Source organism: Labeo rohita, chromosome 8, assembly GCF_022985175.1.
Source record: "Labeo rohita strain BAU-BD-2019 chromosome 8, IGBB_LRoh.1.0, whole genome shotgun sequence".
In the NCBI taxonomy this organism is placed as follows: Eukaryota; Metazoa; Chordata; class Actinopteri; order Cypriniformes; family Cyprinidae; genus Labeo; species Labeo rohita.
The window spans coordinates 27761584-27786823 of NC_066876.1; the positions used below are offsets into that span (position 1 = coordinate 27761584).

The 25240-nt window shown below is 34.6% G+C and overlaps 2 protein-coding genes across 3 annotated transcripts in view; both read right to left on the reverse strand.

Annotated features, from left to right (window-relative positions):
* itgb4 (integrin, beta 4) overlaps positions 1-1349 on the reverse strand; it is a 33496-nt gene extending 32147 nt beyond the window's left edge. The window contains exon 1 of the mRNA XM_051116944.1: positions 1205-1349. The gene's annotated coding sequence lies outside the window, so the exon portion shown is untranslated. The remainder of the gene's footprint in view (positions 1-1204) is intronic.
* A 4295-nt stretch (positions 1350-5644) lies between these two features.
* Positions 5645-25231, reverse strand: sap30bp (SAP30 binding protein). 2 transcript variants are annotated; one of them, XM_051116874.1, is made up of 11 exons: positions 25080-25231; positions 24167-24285; positions 22618-22662; positions 20335-20377; positions 14878-14966; positions 9249-9340; positions 9087-9147; positions 8942-8993; positions 8789-8847; positions 8564-8648; positions 5645-6554 (listed from the first exon to the last, which is right to left on the reverse strand). In XM_051116874.1, the coding sequence occupies exons 1-11, from the start codon at positions 25177-25179 to the stop codon at positions 6376-6378; spliced, it is 924 nt and encodes a 307-aa protein (XP_050972831.1). In that variant the 5' UTR covers positions 25180-25231; the 3' UTR covers positions 5645-6375. The 2 variants fall into 2 exon arrangements, with proteins under 2 accessions (XP_050972831.1, XP_050972832.1); XM_051116875.1 differs by having other exon boundaries at positions 6366-6554; positions 8553-8648.
* Positions 25232-25240: the final 9 nt, after the last annotated feature.

The window sequence follows — 25240 nt, forward strand, 5'->3', positions numbered from 1 at the left end:
TCCAACTGCATTTCCTCACATGCCTAAATGGTCCCCCCCAGATCATTTTTTTAAACATCAAAGTACATAAAGCATTATTTCTGGCCTTAACGGACATCCAATTCATATTCTGCTTTCTTTTGCTTGTAAACACTTAATTCATACAAGCTGTTTGGATTTAAAAGATACAAATGGCATTGAGTGCCAAATATTACATGATTGATTGTACATTACATTACACTTCAAGTTTTGTGCATATTTATGCCCTTGGGGATAACAATAACATTTTTTTTTTTTTTTTTACTGTATCTTCTGCCAATTTCGGGCACAACTTCCAAAATAAATATTGTTGTCCTTATTAATGGTCAAGAACATCCCTCTCAGGATTTCCCTTCCCCACCAAAAAAAAAAAAAAAAAAACACTTATGGTAACCATAGTTCCCAGTTACTGTTATTGTTACTGATGTAACACTGATAAAATGCATTTCCCACTAATAGTGTACAAAATAAGGCCCGGAGAGAATAAATTTGAAAGAATGAATCAATCATTTTTTTAAATGTTGATTGTTAACCTCAAAAAGTCAGGTTTTGCAACCAAAAATTAAATCAAGAATAAATACTGTTCAGTTTATTTTTGCAGTGTATCAACTGTACAGCAGGAACATCCAAACAAAAAAACTAAATAAATACAACAAAATAATGTTAAAAAATCCAGAATGGATGTCTATACTAAGCAGTAACAAGTGTAAAGACATTAAAGACATATCGTGCTTTTTTGTTGTTGTTGCTAATTGTACCTTACATAACAGTTCATAAAACATATCTGTTTTCTCTGTCACGGGACATGGGGTTTGCATCTTCCAAGGAAAACGCATGCCCTAAGAAGTTTTCACAATCGATTGCTGACGAGTAGTGACTAACAGACTACCAATTTACTATTGTTACCATGGTAATCTTTCTTGGCAGGATGCATGTATCTGTATCGTTCACTTCTTAAACCTCCTGCATATGTTTTATAAACACATATTACACCACACTTGCACCAACACTTCTCCAAAACAACTACTGTTTTACCCCTCAGCGGTCAAATAAAACATTTATCTCAGGCTTTCTCTTAGTAAATCCGACCACCCATGTAGCACATAACGTCTGCAAACTGATTTTAAAAAAACTTACAGCATTAAAGCACGCGTTTTAGTTGCTCAAACAAAGTGATTTCACTCACCTCTTCACAGTGAAGTTTTTCTGTCGCCTACAACAGTCAGGCTGTGTCAAAACTCTGCGAGCTCCTCAAAAACATCTGTGGGCATCTTAGGCGCGTTCCGAGTCGGCTCAAATGTTACGTATCATACTTACAAACATTCATGCATTTTTAAATTCACATTTTCCTAGCACTTGCAAACGCCCTGGACTGTATTACGCACATTTTTGGCAACCGCTCTTTTGTGAGGCGAACGGCTCCATCATTTACATGACAAAAGATTCACTCAGAATTTATTACTTTCTTTTGTTAATTGTAATCAAGCCGGACAAATGAAAACGGGAGCCTGTGTCTTTGAAACCAGACTAAAAACTAGCTAATAAAAAGAGCTAGACTCCAAAGAGTTATTTTCTAGGCTACTAGACCTACAAAAAATAAATAAATAAATAAAAATAAATAAAACTAGAAAAGTCCAGTACGTTCTCCAAGCAACATGCAGGGTCTCAGAAATATTAATACAGTTATTATAGGGTTATATACACCGTTCAAAAGTTTGGAGTCAATATTTTTTTCAGCAATAATGCTTAAAATTGACAAAAAGTGACAGTAAAGACAATGTTACAAAGCATTTCATATACCCTATATGTTGTTATTTGAACTTCCCATTAGTCAATAAATCAAAGATTCCTAAAATCAAGTACTCCTAATTAGAATATATTACATTTTATAATGCTCATAATCTGATTACAGTTATTTTTATGGATTACCTGATTACATATTGTTCATACAATGGCAGTGAATCATTTATAATTTATTGATTCTGAAAGAATTAACGTTTGTTCATGTAATGCAGGGATTCCCAAACACTTTTTGTCAACCAAACCACTCTGACATAAGATCACCTGTTCAGTACTTGTGCAGACTTTTAAATGTTGGTGATATAAAAAAAAAATAGAATATATTTTCACTAAATTTGGTAAAAAAAAGTAATCTAAAAGTAGTACATTACAGAATATATTACATTACCTAAAATGAGTAACCTAGATTACTAACTACAGTTTTCATCATGTAATCTGTAATCAGCCTTGAGTGTTACATAATTCTTCACAAATCATTTTATTATGCTGATTTGCTTCTCAAGAATTATCAGTATTGATATAACTTATAAAAACAAATAGTTCTTAAGTTCTTCCCTCACAACTGTAACACAGGAAAGTTAAAAAAAAAAAAAAGTTGGTCAATCTCTAGGTTTAATCACTGCATCACTATGCATGTTTAAATACTTGGTAGCAACACTACAATTATGGGTACTGCATGAGTAAACCTCCGTGGCCTGATTCACAGAAGATCAGTTGAGTTAGGGCCTGTACAGGGTGTGTCTTCAATCTGAGTCACCCTGACGCACACTCAGCACATACTGCACTCACACAATCTCTGTCTCTCAATCTCCGCTGGCAAACTCACTCCTGTGCGTCAATGTTTTTACCTGGGGCCATGCAAAGTCAAATAATAAAGAAAGCACCATTTGTTACGACCATGAAGTTTTACATTCGATCAGAAATACCATTTGGAAGGCCAGTAGGAGAAGGGGGGGTAAGATGTTCCACCAGAACTTGCCCTCTAGACAGGAAGAAATGTCAAAAGACAAAAGAGCTGAAACAAATGCACTTAGTCATATTATAGGATATCAGCTGAAATTTATAGAAGACCGTTTCTGCCACTGAATAAAAAAAAAAAAATTATATATATATACACACACATATATGTATATATATACACTGCCCTCCAAATGCCCTAGAAAAGTGGGGTTTTGGACAATATTGGCATGAATCCTTTTTAATTTGTGATAATTTTGCACTGATAACGGACAACACAAACTACAGAAACAGTTTATACATAGAAAAAAACTTTTCATCAAAATATCCACCATTAGCAGCTATTACAGCTCTGCATAATCTCGGCCTACATTCATTGTATTCTGAATTTAATTGGCAATCAATTGTTGAAGCTATTTAGGTGTGCTGACCCAAAAATCTTTTAAAAACCTGGGCCAAGTTTAAACCAGTAACCAGGCATCACAGCTGGCAAAGGGGCATGTCTGACTTTGACGTGTATATAGTGCCATTATTATGTAATCAAAATGAAAATTATCATTGCTGATAATGTCAAGTTACTTTATTGTATTTGCACCAAAAAAAGATAAGGATTTATGCTGATATTGTCCAAAACCACACTTTGCCAGGGGTGTTTCCAAACTTTTGGAGGGCAGTGTATAAATATATATATATATATATATATATATATATATATATATATATATATATATATATATATATATATATATATATATATATGAAAAAAAAAAAAAATTGTTACACGATATAAACTTGCAGTTGTGAGTTACAGTGGCATGCAAAAGTTTGGGAACCCCTTGCAGAATCTGTGAAAATGTGAATCATTTTAACAAAATAATATATAAAATATATATTATATATATATATATATATAAAATATATAAAATGCATGTTATTTTTTATTTAATACTGTCCTAAGATATTTTACATGAAATATGTTTAAATATAGTCCACAAGACAAAAAAAATAGCTCAAATTATTAAAATAACCCCCTGCAAAAGTTTGGGAACCCTTGGTTCTTAATACTGCATGTGGTTACCTGGATGATCTATGACTGTTTTTTTTTTTGTTTGTTTTCATGAGTCCCTTGTTTGTTCTGAACAGTTAAACTGAGCACTGCTTTTCAGAAAAATCCTCCAGGTTCTACAGATTCTTCAGTTTTCCAGCATCTTTTGAATATTTGAACCCTTTCCAGCAGTGACTGTATGATTTTGAGATCCATCTTTTCACAATGAGAACAATTGAGGGACTCAAACACAACTACTAAAAAAAGATTCAAACATTCACTGATGCTCCAGAAGGAAACATGAAGAGCTGGAGGTTGAAAACATTTTTAATTTGAAGATCAAGGTAAGTTGTACTTAATTTGTCTTCCCGGAAACATGCAAGTATTTTGATATTTTAATAAAATAAGAAAAATTTGCACATCTTCATCCTGTTCAAAAGTTTTCACCCCCCAGCTCTTTATGCATAATGTTTCCTTCTGGAGCATCAGTGAATGTTTGAACTGTTTTTAATAGTTGTGTTTGAGTCAAAACCAAGGGTTCCCAAACTTTTGTATGGGGTTATTTGAATAATTTCAGCTATTTTTTTGTTTTGTGGACTATATGTAAACATTTTTATGTAAAATATCTTACTCAGGACAATACTAAATAAAAAATAACATGCATTTTGTATGATCTCTCTTATTTTGTACTTTCGCATACCACTGTACAACATCAGAATTGTGAGAGATAATCTCACAGTTGCAAGTTATAAAGTCAGAATTGCGAGATAGGAAGTCAGAAGTCAGATTCACAATTCTGACGTTTTTTCTTGTAAATGCAAGTTTGTATCTCGCAATTCTTTTTTTGTCCAAATTGTGAGATATAAACTCGCAATTGCAAGTTATATAGTTCAATTTTGAGTGGAAAAAAGAATACGTTCTCAGAATTGCAAATTTTTACCTAAATTTTCTAGATTTTATAACTCGCAGATGTGAGTTTATATCACGCAATTCTGACTTTTTCATGCAATTCTTTTTCATTAAATTTTTCTCAGATTTGTGCTATAAACACGCAATTGCAAGTCATAGTCAGAAATGAGTGATAAACTTGCAATTTTGAGTTATAAAGTCAGAATTGCAAGATAAAAAAAAATTCACAATTCTGTCTTTTTTTTTCTCGTAAATGCTTGTAGTATCTCGCAATTCTGACCTTTTTGTCAGATTGCAAGTTATAAAGTTTAATTTTGAGTGGGGAAAAAGTGACATTCTCAGAATTGCGAGTTTATGTCACACAATTCTGACTTTATAAGTTGCAATTGCAAGCAATTCTGAGAAAAAAAAAATAAATATAAAAAAAAAAAAATATATATATATATATATATGATTTAGCAATGAATTAAAAGTTGCAATTACCTTTATTATTATTTATTTATTTTTATTTTTTTTTTTTAAATAACCACCACTTAGAGAAAAGTGTCTAGATCACAACCTTTTGATTACCAAGCCCAGATCTAGAACCACTAGGCTGCACCACCACATTCCCAGCGGGTGGTTTTAAATATGACCAAGTGAAAGTGCCAGCAATGAACCAAGGCTTTCTTAGCTTGAGCGTAAGTTTGGATGGCTTGAGTTCAAAATACAAAAGGTATCAGGTGAATATAAATCAGTGATCTATCGTGAACACCCACCATCTTCCAAGCTCAGAACCTGAAACACATTCCTCAGCACTACCTGATATCGCATCCTATGGCTGTTTCTTCATCCCAGAGGCAGATCCTTTTGATCCATTTGAATTAAACAAAGAAAGCAGAGTGAATAATAAAACAAAATTAAATCCATTTGCAATTATACAAAAACCATTTATTTTTACACTGCTGAGCTACAGAGAAGCCAGAGTCATTTTAATATATACATGTTTAAAAAAACCTACTTGCATCGGTAAAACAAAATAAAAGTAGAAATGACAAAAGAAAAACTGTAAAAATGAACTTGCTTAGCCCTAATTGGCTATTGTTGTAATAAGATACTGAATGAATACTATGGTAATGTTTAATAGGTGCTCTGTGTGACATGACCTATCCAAAACATAAAAATGAAAACACAGATAGCAGACAGACCTAACTGGGCATCAAACATTGAATGATTATTGAAAAGAAAAAGAAAATTTGAATTTGCTGATAAGCAATAAATTACTGCAAGTTTCAGTATTCATATGTTCGACATGAAATGACATGAATGCAATAGACATGTATGACATCTGCAGGATTGTTTTTACATACAAGAATCACGGAAAACATCTGGACAAAGACAAGAGAGAATTAACCACCAGATGAATGCATCCGAAACAGCTAGTCAAAACCGAACACGAAGATGTCTGATATAATTGTCGTTATAAAGCTATATCCAGAATTTTTAACTTTCTGAAAATAAGATAAACACCATCTAGTCCAGTTGCCAGACAGTTAAAACCAACTGCTGCTCAAGTAAAAACATCAGACCTTGTTATGTTCACATGTGGCACTGCCATTCGCTATCAATCTGGCAACCTGAACTGAAATCCCCTGTCTTGTTTCATGTCATTGCTTAGCTTTTTTGAGAATGGTTCCCACTGCAGAGATGACTGTGGTCTTGGTGCCGCTGGCTGTCGTGGTCACAGAGACGACTCCAGGGAGGGTGGCAGTGGTGGTGAGGAGGGCGGGTTGTGCGAGGGTCACTGGTACTGCTGAGTCCCACTTGCTCTTCCTCTTTTGTGCATCTGTTAGGTCAAATTCAGAATTAATTCAAATAGCACTAGCAGTAACTGTTTGTTAGCAGTAGCACTAACCCAACAGACCCAACACTAACCCTATGTTGTTAGCAACACCGGTGGCTGCTAAGTGGACTGCAGCCAGCATCTTATTGAAATTTTAGTGTTAACGAACATTCGGAAGCTGTCCACACTGTTGAGTGTGACGTTAAAATAAATCTGTAAATACGTATGTGCTGCACGCTGTCCTCCCAATAACAAAATTAATCTGGCTCTGCGAGACTTTAGTTTGAATGAAAGCCTTTTCTTTGCATAACACAATGGCATTACAGTCCAGAACAGCTCTTTCGGCTGTAACCTGAACATAAGCATTCGGTTCATGTTCCATTACTGTCACAGAACAGAGGAGCAGGTCTTATGACTGTCCATTAATGTTCCTGGCAAAAATGTCCCAAGACCTTCACATAAAAATGAGTCTACAGGATGTAACTGACAACCTAGGAAGTTGGGGAAATCTTGTTTTTTAAGTTTCATTACTAGCTGTTCGCACATTGGCAATTAAAAAAAAAGTGATTAATGCACGAAAACTCTTACATACAAGACTTTATAAAGACCATTTTATGTCAACCAAAATCAAAATCATCATATGTTAATGCATGCATAATACAAATAAATAAATACAATAAAATAAAATAAAAATAAATAATTTAAAAAAAATTACAGAGTCCTAAAAATGCGGTTCTGAAACTACAGCCTCCTGTACTGTAAGAATACCCTACTCAAAACAACAGGCATATTGAAAATGCACATTCAATCTCTGCCAGCAGATGGCGCATTCGGAACTGCAGACATGTGTTTCCCCGGTAACCGCAGTACACAAAGCAGCTCAGCACCGGACTTTGAACGCGCAGCGCTCATGTTTATTTAACGAAATCACAGCCTTTTGAAGTTTAATCGTGACACTAAGCTGTATTGCAATTCTGGTCTTCCCGTGCCTAAAATTTAAGACCTCTTAATCATAATTAAGACTTTCTTGTACAATTTAAGACTTTTTATGACCTTAAATTTGATAAACTAAATTTAAGACTTTTTAAGACTTTGTAAGGACCCGCGGGAACCGATTCCTGTGATCAAAGCTACATTTTTAGTATCATTACTCCACTCTTCAGTGTCACATGATCCTTCAGAAATCATTCTAATATGCTGATTTGCTGTTCAACTATTATTATTATTAATATTTTAAACAGCAGAGTATTTTTTTCAGGATTCTTTGATGAATAGTAAGATCCAAAGATCAGCATTTATCTGAAATAAAAAGCTTTGTAACATTATACACTATACCATTCAAAAGCTTGGAGTCAGTAGGGTTTTTTTTGGAGAGAAATTGTAATACTTTTATTATTTTCAAACTTCATTAACAAAGATGGTTTAAATTGATCAAAAGTGATGATAAAGAGATTTATAATGTTACAAGAGATGTCCATTTCAGTTAAATGCTGTTCTTCTGAACTTCCTATTCATCCAAAAAAAAAAAAAAAAAAAAAAAAAAACAAAAAAAAAAATTGTACTCATCTGTTTTCAACATAATAAAAATAATAAATGTTTTTAGCAGCAAATCCGAATATTAGAATGTTTTCTGATTTCTGAAGGATTGTGTGACACTGAAGACTTAAGTAATGATGCTAATAAAAAAAAAAAAAAAAAAAAAAAAAAAAAAAAATCAGCATTGCAATCTCAGAAATAAATTACATTTTAAAATATATTCAAATAGAAAACAGTTATTTTAAATAGTACAAATATTTCAAAATGTTACTGTTTATTCTGTACTTTTTAGCAAATAAATGCAGTCCTGGTGAGCAGAAAAGACTTCTTTAAACAACATTAAAAATCTTACTGTTTAAAAACTTTTGACTGGTAGCATATATACATATATATATTTCAATTTTTATTAAAGCAACATTATTATATTATTATTATATGAGAAATTATCATATGAGAGAAACACACTTGCGGTGTACCTGTGGAAGAGGCAGTCGTTGTGTTCGTGGCCATAGCTGCTGCATTAGTAGTGGTCCCTTTTTTGGTGCCCGTCACAAACTCAATCTACAGACATGGGAATTATTAAAAAAAAAAAACACATTCTGTATTAACGATCAGTGATGTTGTGGCCCGGACAGTACAAACAAATGTTTTAATATTATTTTCATTTCTTTTTAATAAGTGGAGTGCCTCAGGGCTCTAACCTTGGTCTTTTCCTTTTTGGCTTTTTCCAGCTTGTCCATCTCCACTTTCTGAGCTTTGGCTGTAGAAAGGACAGCACAACAAATGGTTAACAGATGTAGCCAATTCAATCCATATGAACTGAAATGTCAAAGCAAATTTAAAGCTAAATTTACCTAGTGCCTCATAATATGAATCCTCTGACCAGCCATGAGGATCAAACATGTCCTGTGGAGAAATAAACAAACACACAAAATAATTTTTACAAGCAATGTGAATATAAGTATTTATGTGGTATTAACAAGTAAGCATTGCACCTACTTTTGGATAATTGGTTCCAAGTTCGTCAATACTACAGAACTGGATCAGCTTCTCATAAATACTGTAAACACAAACACATGGTTAGACTGCAAACAAATCATATCAAAAGGTAATTTACTTAAGGTCTGGTGCAATGTGGGCCATAAACGCTTATCTCCAGACCTTGGATTGCGAAACTCTTTCTTCTTTTGAATATGACTGTTCGTATCAAAGTCTCCGTGAAGCTTCCGCTCATAAAGCTTAAAGATCTTTTCCTACAAACAGAAAAGGGAGTCATTATTTTTCTTATCATTACTGATATTAAATACACGTGTGATATTGCTAAATAAACAACATTTTAAGCCCATTTGAGTCTATTTTAAATGCAAAATGTCCAGTACAAAACAAGACAAAAAACTGCCTCTTTGCTCCAAGTGTTTTGAGACACTAAGAATGAATAAAGTCTTTGTCCGAGTGTGAGTTTCTAGAACCAGAGGGTGATTTTTGACAACCAGACTCCAAGAAGCACTTGGAGATGTGCCATTTTCAGCTCCTCTGTTTTCCTTCACATTCCAAGAAGCCAAATCAATCGAAGCGTCCTTTGTTGAAGGTTTAGACGCTGATCTTAGTTAATTTGTACAAAGTGTACTTCAAGAAAGTTAGCAGGAAGACCAATTCAGATGTGTAAGGGAAATCGGATCATGTCTGAGCAGCGATTAAAGCATAGCCACAGGGACAGGATATTCATCATGACGTGCAAAAGCACAGTCCATCTATCAGTACTAGGCTGTACTGTACTGGAGTGTGAAAACCACACCCTTGTTCACCTGTCCCGACAGCTCACAAGAGAGAGAGCTACAACAGGAAATAGTATGATAATTAGGATTTTGACAAAAGATACAAATACATATTGCTGCAAAAAAAACAAAAAAAACAATTCTAATGAAATGTGTTCAAATATGACCTCTGGCCTCGACACGGTTTTGACATCACTAACCTTAAATGTTTGTACCTCTGGACATGTACTGACAAAACGCAAGTTGCATGATTTAGGGCGAACTGCCAGTGCTTACCTACGGGTGGGGCAAGACACCTGAAAGTCTGACACCCACAACCATCCACCCCCTCAAGCCCCCAACTGCCACACCCTGAGATAAAACCATGCCAGCCAGGATCTGAACATGTGCTTTAAAGAGCTTGCCAAAAGCTAAAACAATGAACCCATATGATCTCTCCTTTTATGACTTTGACAAGGAGCAGCAGTCCAACCAAAACAGAGCAGCTGAAAGAATGTTTTTCAGCTGGTATACTGAAAAAAAAAAAAAAAAAAAAAACAGCAGGAAACTGATACTGTTGGTAAAAACATGTTTGAATTGACCGAGAATGAACTGCACTGTTTATTTGCATTTCTAATAGGACTGTCGAGGTGAAGGAATTTACCTTGTGGTAATTTTGATTGGCTCAATAGTGCGATATGCGGTGTATATATATATAATCTGTGTGTATGTGTTACGATATCATATTCAGAAACGAATGAAACGAAACTAAATCACGTTTAAACAGGTAGTGAAGTAAACAAAAGAGAATGACAAAATTATAGTTTACATAACAGAACATTAACCTGACAATAAAATCGTTGGGCTGTTCTTAGCTTATATATAAACAGTCAGTGCTCCTAACAGCTGACTGGACAAGAGACTTTGTCTTTTGATATTTCACCTGCGCGTTCTAGACAGGCTGTCAGTCAGTACGGTTTCATTGTTATGCCACAAAATGGCGGCAAGGGACAGCAATGAGTCTTTAATCCGTTTATTCAACTGCACGTTCAAAAACACTGATTCATTCGAAGAGAGATTTTAAAAATGTTAAAATTGTATCAAATTTTAGCTTTGATCACCACAATTTTTAAAGGCTCAGTTGACCAGCAGAGCGTCGATTCCACTTTCCTTGGACATGACAACCTATTTTCACAAATATGCAGTACAAGACTCGGCCTGAAGGACAGACGCAAGTAATCACACGCGATCAGTCGATCTCTCTCTCATTCGCTGTCTGTTTAGGCTTGTTAAGTGCAAATCTACTGAGCCTCTGTACAAATCAGCATGGTACACATTATGCTATCATTATGAACAGTACACATGCACAAAGTGTAAAACGAGAAGGGCATAACGTTACAAAAACACAAATATCGCAGATGCTGCATTCCTTTGTGGTTATGCTCATCAATATCGCGGTATCGCGATATTGCGGTTATCGCGACAGCCCTTTTCTAAGTCTTGAAGGAGAAGTCCACTTCCAGAACAACAATTTACTCACCCCCTTGTCATCCAAGATGTTCATGTCTTGTCTTCAGTCGTAGAGAAATTATGGTTTTTGAGAAAAGCATTTCAGGATTTTTCTTCATATAATGGACTTTAATTGTGCCCCCAATTTTGAACTTTCAAAAAGTAGTTTAAATGCAGCTTCAAAGGGCTCGAAATGATCCCAGCCGAGGAAGAAGGGTCTTATCTAGCGAAACGATCAGTCATTTTTAAAAAAAATTTTTTTTCCAAAAAATACAAATTTGTAGCACAGGCTCTCGGATGCGCGTCCACGGGTCGTTCTTGAACGAATATTTAATGTGACTCGCGAAAAACGGGTCGTCTTGGGGAGTGATTCGTTCAGTCGTGCATTCGCAACATCCTATTAGGTTCTGTACTGGAATTAGTTCACCTGTTTCGAGTCTTCGGGTTTTTTAAGCAGTCACGTGATGCTGATTTTGCTAAAATAAATGAAATGACTGGAAAAAGGATTTGTTCATTTTGCTGATCAAGACTCAAAGGTCCGAGTCAGTAAAATGATCCGAACTTCCCATCACTACTATGAATCACGTCTAAGTTCATCGTCTGTGTACTCCAGCTAAAAAAAAAGTCTTATTTTCTCCTACAACTTCAGAATCGTCCAACACATTGTACCTTTTTGTTTGTAAACAGCATTTGACTCACTTGCACCTCCTTAATCTTTGCGCGTTCACTTTGTAAACACTGGGTCTGTAGCTCCGCCTACATTCGGCGTGACCTTTTGACATGATTCAATACATAGTGTCGTGAACGCGCATACCAGAACCTGTGCTACACAAGCTTTTGTGCTTAAAAAGTATACACGTTTTAATTTTCCGAAAAAAAATGACAGATCGTTTCGCTAGATAAGACCCTTCTTCCTCGGCTGGGATAATTTAGAGCCCTTTGAGGCTGCTTTTAAACTGCTTTTTGGAAGTTCAAATTCAGGGACACAATTGAAGTCCATTATATGAAGAAAAATCCTGAAATGCTTTCCTCAAAAACCATACTTTCTTTACGACTGAACACAGAAAGACATGAACATCTTGGATGACAAGGGGGTGAGTAAATTATTTGTGAATTGTTGTTCTGGAAGTGGACTTCTCCTTTAAGTATCCGATAGACAACTGCATTTATGCAAATTAAAGTAACAGTGTTTTTCCGCAGTACTTATTAATCTTGAATGTAATCTAAACAATGAATCTAAGTGTTCACTGTTGTTCATGTCAGTTCACAGTGTTTTATTTAAAATATGTATTAATATGTTAAAGTTAACATTACTTTAGATTAATAAATTATTAATTTTTAGGTCATGTTGTTATCTAACATATGTGACTTTATTTTAAATTGTGAGAAGAGGCCATTTGACTGACATTTAAATTTCCCATCCATTGTTTGCATTTTTATATGATGTTTATGGGCAAATCTGAAATTGTAAATAATAAATGTAAGTGTGCTTAAAGGGAGTATGACTTAATATAACAAATTATGTCTCTTACTAAAATATGTAGTAGAAAACCCATGAAAGGTTTACGTTTTTTTAAAAATCCACATTGTTTTATACATATTTTGGACTATGGGGGCGCCATTATTTTGGTGAGCTACTGGTGCTACCTGTTGCTATTTTTACTGCAACACAACCTGGAATACACAACTTGGGAAATAAAATACTGATGTGATGACCACAGCTACTAAAAAATGAGCTTACAGGTGGCGATGGATATAAGCGTAGGCTTAAACCAAATGCTGTACCATCGATTTAATTCTTCACAAGGAACCTAAATGCCCCCGGATTTTGAGAGAAATCCACGCTGAGAAACTCGTTTAATGGCTGCGGCTTTAAAACAAGCGTTGGCATGTTTACATACTGCCAGGATGGGGTCTAGCAATTCTTGTCTCTCCAGTTTGAAAGCTCTTTCAGTAGCTGTAGTCAACTAAAAGCCTCAAAGGCATCAGTAGTGAGAACAAAGATGTAGGTCTTTAAGAAGTTTTAATTGTCCACAGGCATATTCCCATTCTTTTCTCCTCTTCTTTTTTTTTCTAGGAAAAGCAGTGAAGACATACATCGCTTTTCTTGCTGCCCTTCAACTGAAAATGACAACCAAAAGGCGCACAATGTGCCATTGTGTCAGTATTTTATTTTCCGAGTTGTGCTGCGGTAAAAATAGCGTCAGTACCTCACCGAGTTCAACTGTTGGACGCCCCCAATAGCCCAAAACATGTATAAAACAATGTGGATTTTTTTTAAAGGGGTCCTATTATGCTCTTTTACAAAGTCTTGATTTTGTTTTGGGGGTGTACTAGAACATGCTTTCAAGTTTGGTGAACACATTATTTTGCACATAATTTACATTATTACAATACATTTCTCTCCAGCCTGGCACAAATGGCTCAATTAGTTCTGAGTTTGATGAAGGCCCGCCTTCCAAAAAACTAAATGTGTTGTGATTGGTTAGCTGTCCCAGTATGTTGTGACTGGCGAACAGCTTAGATGGTGTTTCAGTACTGCCACACCCCTTGTCAAAGCAGCAAGTAAATCTCTTACCACACATCTACGGCGTGGCTCCGACACGGCCACCGAAGATGATCGCAGCCACTCTAGTCAATGCTTGTGTTTACATCAGTCACACCACCACACGTGTTTCGACCCCCTATACTGCACACGTATACGGCGCCGCTCCGACACGGCCACCGGAGCAGATCGCAGCCACTCTAGTCAATGCTTGTGTTTATACCCACTGCGCTGCGGCTCGTTGAAGCATCCCAGAAGTGGCTCTCCGTGCTGCATCACTAAAGTTTGGCTAATCCCCTACCATCACCTACCCACCCCCCAACCATTTGAATTTCCATAGGCAGGATTTATTTTAATGATATTCTAATGGACCGCACTGTGACATAATAACATCCAGAAAACAAACGCTGTAGTCCAAAGGGATTTTTTAAAAAACTAAATATCTCTCTTTGGAGTGGACTTTGAGACTTGAAACTTAGATCTTTTTATGCCCAAACATACACACCACACTGACTAAAATTCACAAAGTGAAAAAGCACAATAAAACCCATTTAAATAACACAAATATAATAGTTTTTCTACTACACATTTCAGTTGGAGACACTCTACTTAATGCCCAGGGTTCACTTTAAAGATGTCATTTATTAAAGAATTCCTTAAAAAATATACCAAAGATCAAAAAATGACCTCACAAATGTGTTCACTGCAGCAGTCTTTAACACAGCTTTGAGGGTAAAAATCTGACTCCTGGAAACTGCACAGCAGCCAACCAATCAGATTAGAATTGATTTTGGCCCACTCTTGTGATTTGTTTGTGCAATATGCACAAGTCTGTGAATGGTTAGCGGTCAAGCTATTTGATAGCTGAGACAAGCATCAATTAAAAAACAAACACAATGAACAGTGCCGTCAGGATTTCTCTCACTGGAGCCCATGGCAGCAAGTCAAGAACATCTCAGAAAGAATACAGCAACCATCTCACCTGCAGATGACTGGAACAACGCCCAGGAGGTTCAGGAGGAATTCTGATCTCATCAGGAGACATGTTCCGAACCTTCTCTGAAAACTGTGCTGTGAAGAAGAAGAAAAAGAAATACTTAAAAACAGCAAGTACGTGAATGTTGCAACTTACTTTACAATATAAAATGCTGCAGTGGAGTAATGACAGTAAGTCATACAGTATGCTCATAAAACATACAAGATTATTATATTTTCTCAAGGTGTTGGCAGGGTTGCAAGGGCATTGTCATGTAGTTGCTATAACATTCTTTTTATGTGTTGTTAATAAAATGCAAGCTTATTTGTGTTGCCTAGCTTTATATATTTATAAATATATAAATTATATATATACATATTTTTTTAATAAAATAATATTATTTTTAATATTTTAAATATTTTAATATAATATTTATTTTTAAGTTTATTTGTTATTTATTTTTTCTTTGATTATTTTAAAAACACATACCTATATTGCAACGGAAATTGAAAATTAAATATAATGCAAGCTTATTTACATAAGTCAAGTTGTGCAGCTACATCAGTTCTTTTATATAGATTTTTGCATATTTTATATAGACAAAAAAAGCACATCACAAAAAAACAAAACACACGACAAAAAAATGCACCCAAATAAAGAAATAAACAAATAAATCCACCACCCCTAAAGAAAACGCTTCTCCCATCATTGGTATGAAGTTTCCAAACACACAAACATTCTGGATTCCGTATGCAACTTTAACCTCAAGCTATATTTCATTTTCATTTTTTTTAAATGACACTGAACTACTTCTTCAATTTCGTAAGCATTTGCAATAACTTTTTTTTTATTCCTTCAAACTAGAAGCGTCTATCGGCAGTCTGCGTCAGACGTTTCTGGAGCAAATTATCAAGAAAAGGAATTTGTGGTTGCATACACATGCAGCAGTGAACACTATTCAAACCATACTGGTTGGAACAGGCCACTTTCATTCCCTCTCACCTCACCTCTCTTCTCAATCCCACACACCCTTCCTCCCCCATCTGCCTCTCTCACACCCCCTGGCTCCTGTTCTGGGCAGGTCTGAGGCAGCGACTGTGGGCCAAAACATGCCTCCGTTTGTTAAAACACATGATAGACACACTCACGCACGCACGCAGAAGCAGGGAAGGGCTGGGTGGGGCCCTCTACACAGACACACACAGACATAAACATGTAAAAACAGGCCCTCTAGCGATGGAAACTTGCTGAGGTACTTTGGAAAGGTAGAAGCACTTTTCAGCCAGAGCTGCCTTACGTAAACTGTACATTTGAGAACAACCCTTTGGAAAAACAGATCAGGCTCACCTGTATTGTACTTACAGTTAGAGTTTAGACCAAGTATTAAACACTGATGCATAACTCCTCTATAAATAATACCTCAAATTGTGTGTTTAAGTGATTAGACCTGGCAGATCTTATAACACACACTCAAAAAATCCCATTTAGTCACACTGAAGGAGGAATCTGTTTTGTATAGAGTGCAACAATTCCAGTCCACTTTTTTAGCAGCCTTGGTTCTGGAAAGTATTTTGTCCCATTCATTTTTTCCATAAGGATTTTAAAGTAGTCTTTGTTAAAGCCATGACCCAAACCATTTACATTTATTCATTTAGCAGACACTTTTACCCAACGTAACTTAGAAATGAAGAATTCAACCAGCGATTCATCATAAAGAGACAAAGAAACACAACAAGCGCTTGTAAAACAAATACATTTTTAGATTTTGTTTAGAATATTTGAAAATTGGACAATAAGACAAAACTGTGTACTTAAAGGCTTTAACGAGGGAAAGAAACATAATCCCATGAAGCCTTGTGAATCAAGACGAAAAAAATAGAAATATCAAAGTATTGATTTAAAGATGCTATTTATATAGAAACCAAAAATTGAATTGATGTCATTTGGGAGTGCATAGGGAAGACGGTATTAGAGTGGCATTAAGTAATTCTTTTGGCACAATTTGCTTGTTTTTGTTTTCTAATTGGTGGAGAATTCTACTGTTAAACAGTTCCTTAAAAATAAGTTGAAGTAATGTAGATTAATGACATCAAGAAAAGCATACACCTTTGATTAACAACCTTGTAGCTCACAGTAGGTCTGTGTTTTAAAAATTTAAGTTATCTTAAGTGTTAATTTTTGATTTAGTCTTAGTCATAGCCTTTTGACTAATTAGTTTTAGACATATTTTAGTAATCTGAATTGTTTTAGTTTTAGTCTAGTTTTAGTTTAGTCTAGTTTTAAAATCTGTAGATTTAGTTGGCTAAAATCTAATGGGTTTAGTTACAGTGTAATGCATTTATTAAGCATTTCTCTAAAATTACTAAACTCACTGTATAGGTTTGATATTAATGTTTTATCATGATAAACAGATTGAACAGCTGTAAAACACAACATGCCTTTATATTAAAATTAAATTAAACCACTTCTCAAAAAAAACAAGAACATGGTCTCTCAGTTTTCCAGCGGAATTGGCTGTTTTTCATGTCCACGGGTTGAAGGGACCCCAATAACGTAATATGTACCTCTGGAATGCAAATTTTACCAGGGGAACCCAGCCAAAAACCATGTATTTTACCCTTCTTGAAACACGTTTGGAGTAGGAACCGGGCGGTTTTTGATGTAAAAACCTGGCGACTTTTACCAGGGGAACCCTGCCAAAAAAAAACTTGTTTTTTACCCCATGAAATATGATGCTTCAAGTAGCATTTGGATGGGTTTTGTTGTGAAAACCAGGCAACCCTGGCACGGACGCAATGTACTGATACACGTCTGATATTCTTCCAACTGTTTACGTTCAATTAAAATACTCGGTTCGTCTCGTGTTTATTAATTGTCGAAAATGTTAATAGATTTTCGTCATAGTTTGCACTGTGAACAAACAATGAACGACTGTATTTTTATTAACTAACATTAACAAAGATTAATAAACAGTGTAATAAATGTATTGTTCATTGTTCGTTAATGCTAGTTAACGCATTAACTAATGTTAACAAATGACAAGTGTTACTGATATAATGAATAGGATTTTTATGTCCTAAAATTGCTCTCCACAGTTACCAGAACATCATAAAGAGAGGTGTGGGCTCTTTCAACTGCAAGTGACTACCTAGAAACCCAAGCAACAAAGAAAGCAAAACAAAGACAACCAAATATAAAAACTTTAGTATAAAGCTGTCATTTTACAAGACTTAGGAGTGTGTGATATTTGTGGCTGCCATGTAGTTGGTCTGAAAGCCGTGTTTTATAAAGCATTCAAGCATATCCTAATAATTACAGTGTGATTAGAGTAAATGTGGTAGCAGCAGGCAGCAAGTGTGTACAGGAATGTTGGCAAGACGGGGGTCTTCTATAAAACCTCTAAAAACCCCACTACCGCTCCCAAGCCAGACTTCTTATCCCTGACCGGATTTACAGTGTGATCTTAGCTGATCTTAGAACAGTGTGGGTTAGTTTTTCTAATTTCCTTTCCAGAGTAATCATGCACTGTAAGTGACTCATTCCTCTGGCATTTTTAGAGTTCAGTGTGTGCCCAAACAAATGGCACAGTCACACACAAAGCCCATACACCAGCTCCCATCTCAGAAAGTCTCCAAAAAAGAGGAGGAGGAGACAATTAGAGATGAATCTGAAGATCTTCTGTCTGCCAACCACAAAGAAAATCTTTGAGTGTCCGACTAAACCTTCCTCTGTGGTCTATTCTGATATTTGGACATTTAAATGAGAAGAAAAACAAGACAAAGTGGAACGTTCAGTTACTTGCCCAAGTGTCTTGTTTACTGTAACTCCCTACAACTGTAAAAAAGAAAATTCAGTCTCTGACTGCATCAGAAAGATATGTGGAGTTATAAATACCATTTTTATACATAAAACACAGAGGGAAAGTTAAGTGCACCACATTACAAACCTCTAGTGCAGGCTCCATGTGTTATGTTGTTTATAATGTTGCACACTATAAAGTTTTTCCATAAAGATCGTACTTCTCTATATCAGGCTGAATTAATAATACCAAATACACTACCAGTCAAAAGTTTTTGAGCAGTAAGATTTTTAATATTTTTTTAAAGAAGTCTCTTCTGCTTACCAAGCCTGCATTTATTTTGAAGTACAGCAAAAAATTGTTTGGATATATTTTAAAATGTAATTTAGTCCTGTGATTTCAAAGTTGAATTTTTAGAATCATTACCAGAATCATTACATGATCTTTCAGAAATCATTCTAATATTCTGATTTGCTGCTCAAACAACTATTATACAGTGGAGTAGAGTTTCCGCAGGTTTCTTTGATGAATAGAAAGTTCAGACGAACAGCATTTATATGAAATAGAAATAATTTGTAACATTATAAACGTCATTATCATCACTTTTAATCAATTTGAAGCATCCTTGCTAAATAAAAGTATTGAATCAAAATATACTGACTCCAAGCTTTTGAATGGTATATTGTATAATTTTACAAAAGTTTTATTTTTTTATTTTAGATAAATGCTTATCTTTGGATCTTTATAGTCAAAGAATCCTGAAAAAAAGTTACTCAACTGTTTTAAATATTGAAATAATAAATGTTTCTTGAACAGCAAATCAGAATATTAGAATGATTTCCTAAGGACCATGTGACACTAAAGACCAGAGTAATGATGCTGAAAATTTCGCTTTGATCACAGGAATAAATTACATTTTGAAATATATTCAAATAGAAAGCAGTTATTTTAAATTGTACACATATTTCAGGATCAAATAAATGCAGGCTTGGTGAACAGAAAAGATTTCTTTAAAAAAACATTAAAAAAAACTTACTGTTCACAAACTTTTGACTGATAGTGTAGATTTTTGTGCATTTTCAGAGTGTCCAAAATATTAAATAATTAAATAAATACATATATGCAATCTTGGGCTATTTTATGAATTGAAGTGCTTGAGCCTTTAAAGCAGCAGATTACAGAACTGCAAGCTGAGCTTATAATAACCTAAACATTATGAAGCATTTTTGCTTTCTTGCAATGCTTGTATACATTTTTATTGTCAGGACTTGATTAATTATTAATTAATGATTACTAATTTAATAACAGTCCTAAATCAGATATCATTGTTTTTGGATCAACCAGGATTATACTTATCAGGTTTAATAGAAAAGTGATGATCCTAAATTTTCATTATAATCAAACTAATAACACAGGGTTGCCATAAAACAAGACTGAAGTAATCCAACCTGGATCACTCATTTCCTGGGCACGGCCCAGATACACTCACAAACACAAACACGTCAGCCATTTTCTGACAAAGCAATTAAACGATGTTGGCTTGAGCACAAATACACATCAATGCTTGTTTCAAGACGGCACTATGTGGTGCACTTTACCATATCCAAGAATAATTTTGAAATATATTTGATGATGACAGTATGATTGATTTATTTGAAACTTACCAACAAGCTCATTGGGGTCTTTAACCTCTACTTCTGTGACGTCCTACAAAAGAAAAAGACAAACATGCATAACTTGGGGAAAAAAAAAAAAAAAAAAAAAAAAAAAAAATCAATAACACATTTCACCTCCTTGTCCTTTCAAGTCAGGATGTACGTCTACATAAGATTAATTATGAAAGAGCAAATAATATATTGTTAGAACTGATTAATATTTGACCATTTTGCCATTGTCAGATAATAACAATGCATACTTGTTAATTTAACAAAAGTGTTAGTGCCCCCTTGTGTCAACTCCAAGACTAACAACAGCAGAGCCAAAGAACAAACTTTTTTATTACTATTTGTACATGTTTTCAATTAAATATTGCGTAAAAAAGTTATTTTATGCAATTATGCACAGATCTTAAAGCATTGCCAGCTATTCAGATGAGAAATCTAAGTTTAATCCTGCGCTGTAACTTTAAAAAACACAAACTATCTCTCTTGGGAGGCTTAAAAACTGATTGTGATGAAATGAGAACCACAGTGCAAAACCCCAGAACAATAAAACTAGATTGAAAAAAAAAAAAAAAAAAAAAATACACTGGGCTTCTATTCACTGTTCTCTACACAATCTCACACATACAGTCACTCAGCAACAGGATGTGCAGATGGAAGAATGGTCTCGTAAATGTGCCCAAGTAGAAAATCTGTCTAGGACAGCACAGAAAGAGAGATATGACTCACTAAGAGATGAATCTCTTGTAGCCAAAACCACAAATCCTAACAACAGTCCATTCACTTGAAAACCCTGTATGGCAAAACAATGTGAGACAAAAAAGGACCCATCCATCTCCACAGAGGCGGGGGGCCTGTTCTAAAAGAGGTCTTTTTCATTTAGATTAGCCCAAAAATGGGACCATGGGTTAATGGACCTACTTCTTGCTATTGCACTGTCATGCCCCTGCATGCACTTTTACAAGTGAAGACAAAAAAAACCACGTCTGAATCATAAAGTTATAAAAGACTTAAAATACAGCCTGCACTTATTGAAATAGTTCCTTTCATGGCATTCCAAACCCATATGCTGTTACATTTGGGAAAATAGGTAAATAGGTGCATGAGGATTCTTCAGAATTCCCCTTTTTAGGTTTCAATGAAAATCAACACACCATACGGGTTGTGAAGTAAATAAGAATTGCCGTTTTTGGGTGAACAACAGTCGAAAGGACAAAAATGAACTGAACCAACATAAAAATAATATGAAGGCTCCATAACTCTAACATTTGGAAACATCTATAAGCAATCTATTTATTTAATCAAATTATTTTATTACAAAACATGTTTCTTATTTTCTAAGCATGAAGCACAACCTTCTGTCTTTGGGGTGTGGCTCTAAATTTATGCAACATCGCAAGCATCTATGAAAAAGTAATTTCAGTGCATGAAACAACTTGCCACTGCAGTGCTCTCCATCTTTTTACAACTAACTGGAATTTACATTCTTGCTATTAGAACTAATAATTAGAAATCCTATTTATAAAATCATAAAATAACAAATGTGTTTCTGGACACTATCATAACAGTGGCATATACTATTATAAATGAAATATACATTACTGTTCAACAGTTTGGGGTCAGTATTTTTTTTTTAATATAGTATATATAGTATATATAAAATTGACCAAAAGTGGAAGTCAAAATTTCTGCATTGTTACAAAAAAATATTTCTATTTAAACGCGGGAATAAAATGTTTAACAGGTTCCACAAAATATTAAGCATTAAAATTAGAAGAAGAAATGTTTCTTGAGCACCAAACCAACTTAGAATAATTTCTGAAGGATCATGTGACACTGAAGACTGGAATAAGGGCTGCTAAAACTTCAGCTTTGCCATTACAAGAATAAATTACATTTTAAAATACTAAAAATAGAAAAAAATAAATAAATTACACTTTTTGTTCACAGTATTACTTGTTTTGATCAAATATCTTTATAATACATTTACTGTCCCCACACTTTTGAACATGTATGACAAATGTATGACGAAAGTGACTGTGCAGTGTGCATAATCCTAATGTTCAATAAATATGCATGAAAATGTTAAGGTCATGCTGTATTACTCTCATATGACCCTTCTCTGCAAGTTCAAACACACATGTTGTTCTTCAGTTTGAGTGATGCTCTGTTCTCTTGGTTTGAGACCAATCATAACACTGTCATAAACTGAGGTCGGGTGTGTCTTGGGTTTGATACCCTGAACCCCAGAGCAGTCAGGGAGGGAATTTAGGTGGGGTCAAATACCTTCACATCATCTTGGGTCCGCCCTGAGTCCGACTCCTCCTCTTCCTATGAAAACAAAAACGAACAGGGTCACCACAAGCCACATTACTCCCCAAACCATGCTCAAGAGCTCCCCCTTCACGTGTACAAAGTTTCAACCATCAATTGATTGGAGATTCAGTTCTGACTGTGGCCTTTTTCTGAGTAATCTAATTATAGCTAATGTCACAAAAGTCTTGACACAGACAGTGGGAAAAGGCATCAGTCAAATAATTAGAGTTGAAATAAAAAAGAGGGGCAACTGTAAATTCACAACAAGGCAACCTGCTATCTGCTGATATAAAATAAGAATATTTGTACTGAGAGTACACTGCCTGCATTTATTTGATCCAAAGTACAGCAAAAACAGTAACATTTTGAAATATTTTTACTATTTAAAATAGCTTTCAAATAGTTTTCCATTTGAATATATTTGAAAATGTAATTGCATTTTTAGCATCATTACTCCAGTCCCATGATCCTTCAGAAATCATTCTAATATCCTGATTTGATGCTAAAAAAATATTTATTATTATTATTATTGTTGTTGTTGTTGAAAACAGCCGAGTATAATTTTTTTTTAGGTTTCTTTGATGAATAGAAAGTTCAGAAGAACAGCATTTATCTGAAATAGATATTATAAATGTCTTTATCATAATTTTTGATCCATTTAAAGCATCCTTCCTAAATAAAAGTATTTCTATAATTTCTTTCCCAAAAAATATATACATATACTATACTGACTCCAAGTTTTTAAATGGTCTAGTGCATTATGTTAAAAAAGCTTTTTATTTCAGAGAAATGCTAATCTCTGGATTTTTCTATACATCAAAGAATCCTAAAAAAATTACTTACCTGCTTTTAATATTAATAATAATAATAATAATAATTTCTTGAACAGCAAATCAGCACATTAGAATGATTTCTGAAGGATCATGTGACACTGAAGACTGGAGTAATGATGCTGAAAATTGAGCTTTGATCACAGGAATAATTACATTTTTAAATATATTTAAATAGAAAACAGCTATGTTAAATAGTAAAAATATTTGACAATATTACTGATTCAGCTTCATTTTGGATCAAACAAATGCAGGCTTGGAAAGCATTCTTTAAAAATGTTTAAAAATCTTTAGACAATCAAAAACTTGTGACTGGTAGTGTACTTATAATGACAAATAATCAGAACTACTAAGTCATAATATATAATATAATGTATCAGTGCTGTCAATTATGGAATAGTTTCTAACTTTCATATGGCACTAATTCTATTAGCCATCAAAAACAATGTGAAATTAAAACATTAAATTTGCCTACTGAAGCAATCTGAATTATTTTTATTTAAATATTAATTATATTTTTCACTAATCATACTGATAACTTAAAAAAAAAAATCAATAAATAAATAAATTTATACAAAATCTCAATATTTCAAATTTAAGGGAGATGATCACACTTTTTTCTTTGTCAGTGATTTGTCAGTTTGTGTTTTCAGAGAGCCCGTAAACTGAAAGATGCGGTTAAGACTCACCGAATTTCTAGTGCTGTCGTCATCACTGTCCTCATTCTCAGAGGGCTTCTCATCTGCCTCCTCCACACGACTCACGTCGTCGTCTCCGTAACCAGCCGACACCAATCCACCATGAGATTCTGACAAACAAGCACAAAAAAGGTTTGGTTTTTTTTTTTTTTTTAATTCCAATCATCTAAGGCCATATTTACAAGCAGCTTCAATTCCTGTTAATGACTTACATTCCTGATGATGTCAAGAGGCTAGCCAACAAACTACCAGATTTATTACCATGCTGAAGTTACAAAAACATCTAAAAATCAAACACTAAAATGTACTAACATTATATAAGCAGATCAAAATGAGACAGGCTGAATAACAGAAATCAAAAATATGTTACACAAAAGCAAATTGTGAAGTACTGTGCAAATGAATTTGAAAGAAAATACTGCCGATTTGACAGTTACAACAGCATATACCATAGATGATAGTTACTGTTACAAGTGTAAATCCATAATACATTAATATGAGATCTTTTGTGAGGCTTACTGTCGTTTCAATGAAGATTACAATCATAAAGTTACACAAAGCAGCAGAAAAAGAAGAGACATTTAAAAAATCTGTATCATTAGTAAATAAAATACGGAACAAACCAATTCCCTTCACGTGCACTGCCCTCTTACAGAACTTTTCATCACAATAACAACCCTATTCCTACCAAGCCATCAATGAAATACCTGGTTGAGCCCATAACCGTAATATATTTCCAAGTTATATACGTACAAATATGTCTAATTCACAGCATTTTATCCTTCGCTGTCACTTGTTGAGACGTGTAGTCGACGTTAACATTAGCCCTGCACTAACAACAAAGCCCCCATCGTTACAGACGCCCAGTTTACATGATTTTCTTATCACTGATTAGAGTTTATACCTTGATCATCTGTGTCTGGATTTGAATCCTGATCTGAATCATCATCATCATCATAAGCCGCTAGAGAAGAGATAATAGGGTTCTTTTTACGGTTCGCCATGTTCAGCGTTGGCGCACAATAGTGACGTTAGGGGCTATATTCAGTGTGCGCATGCTCGGCG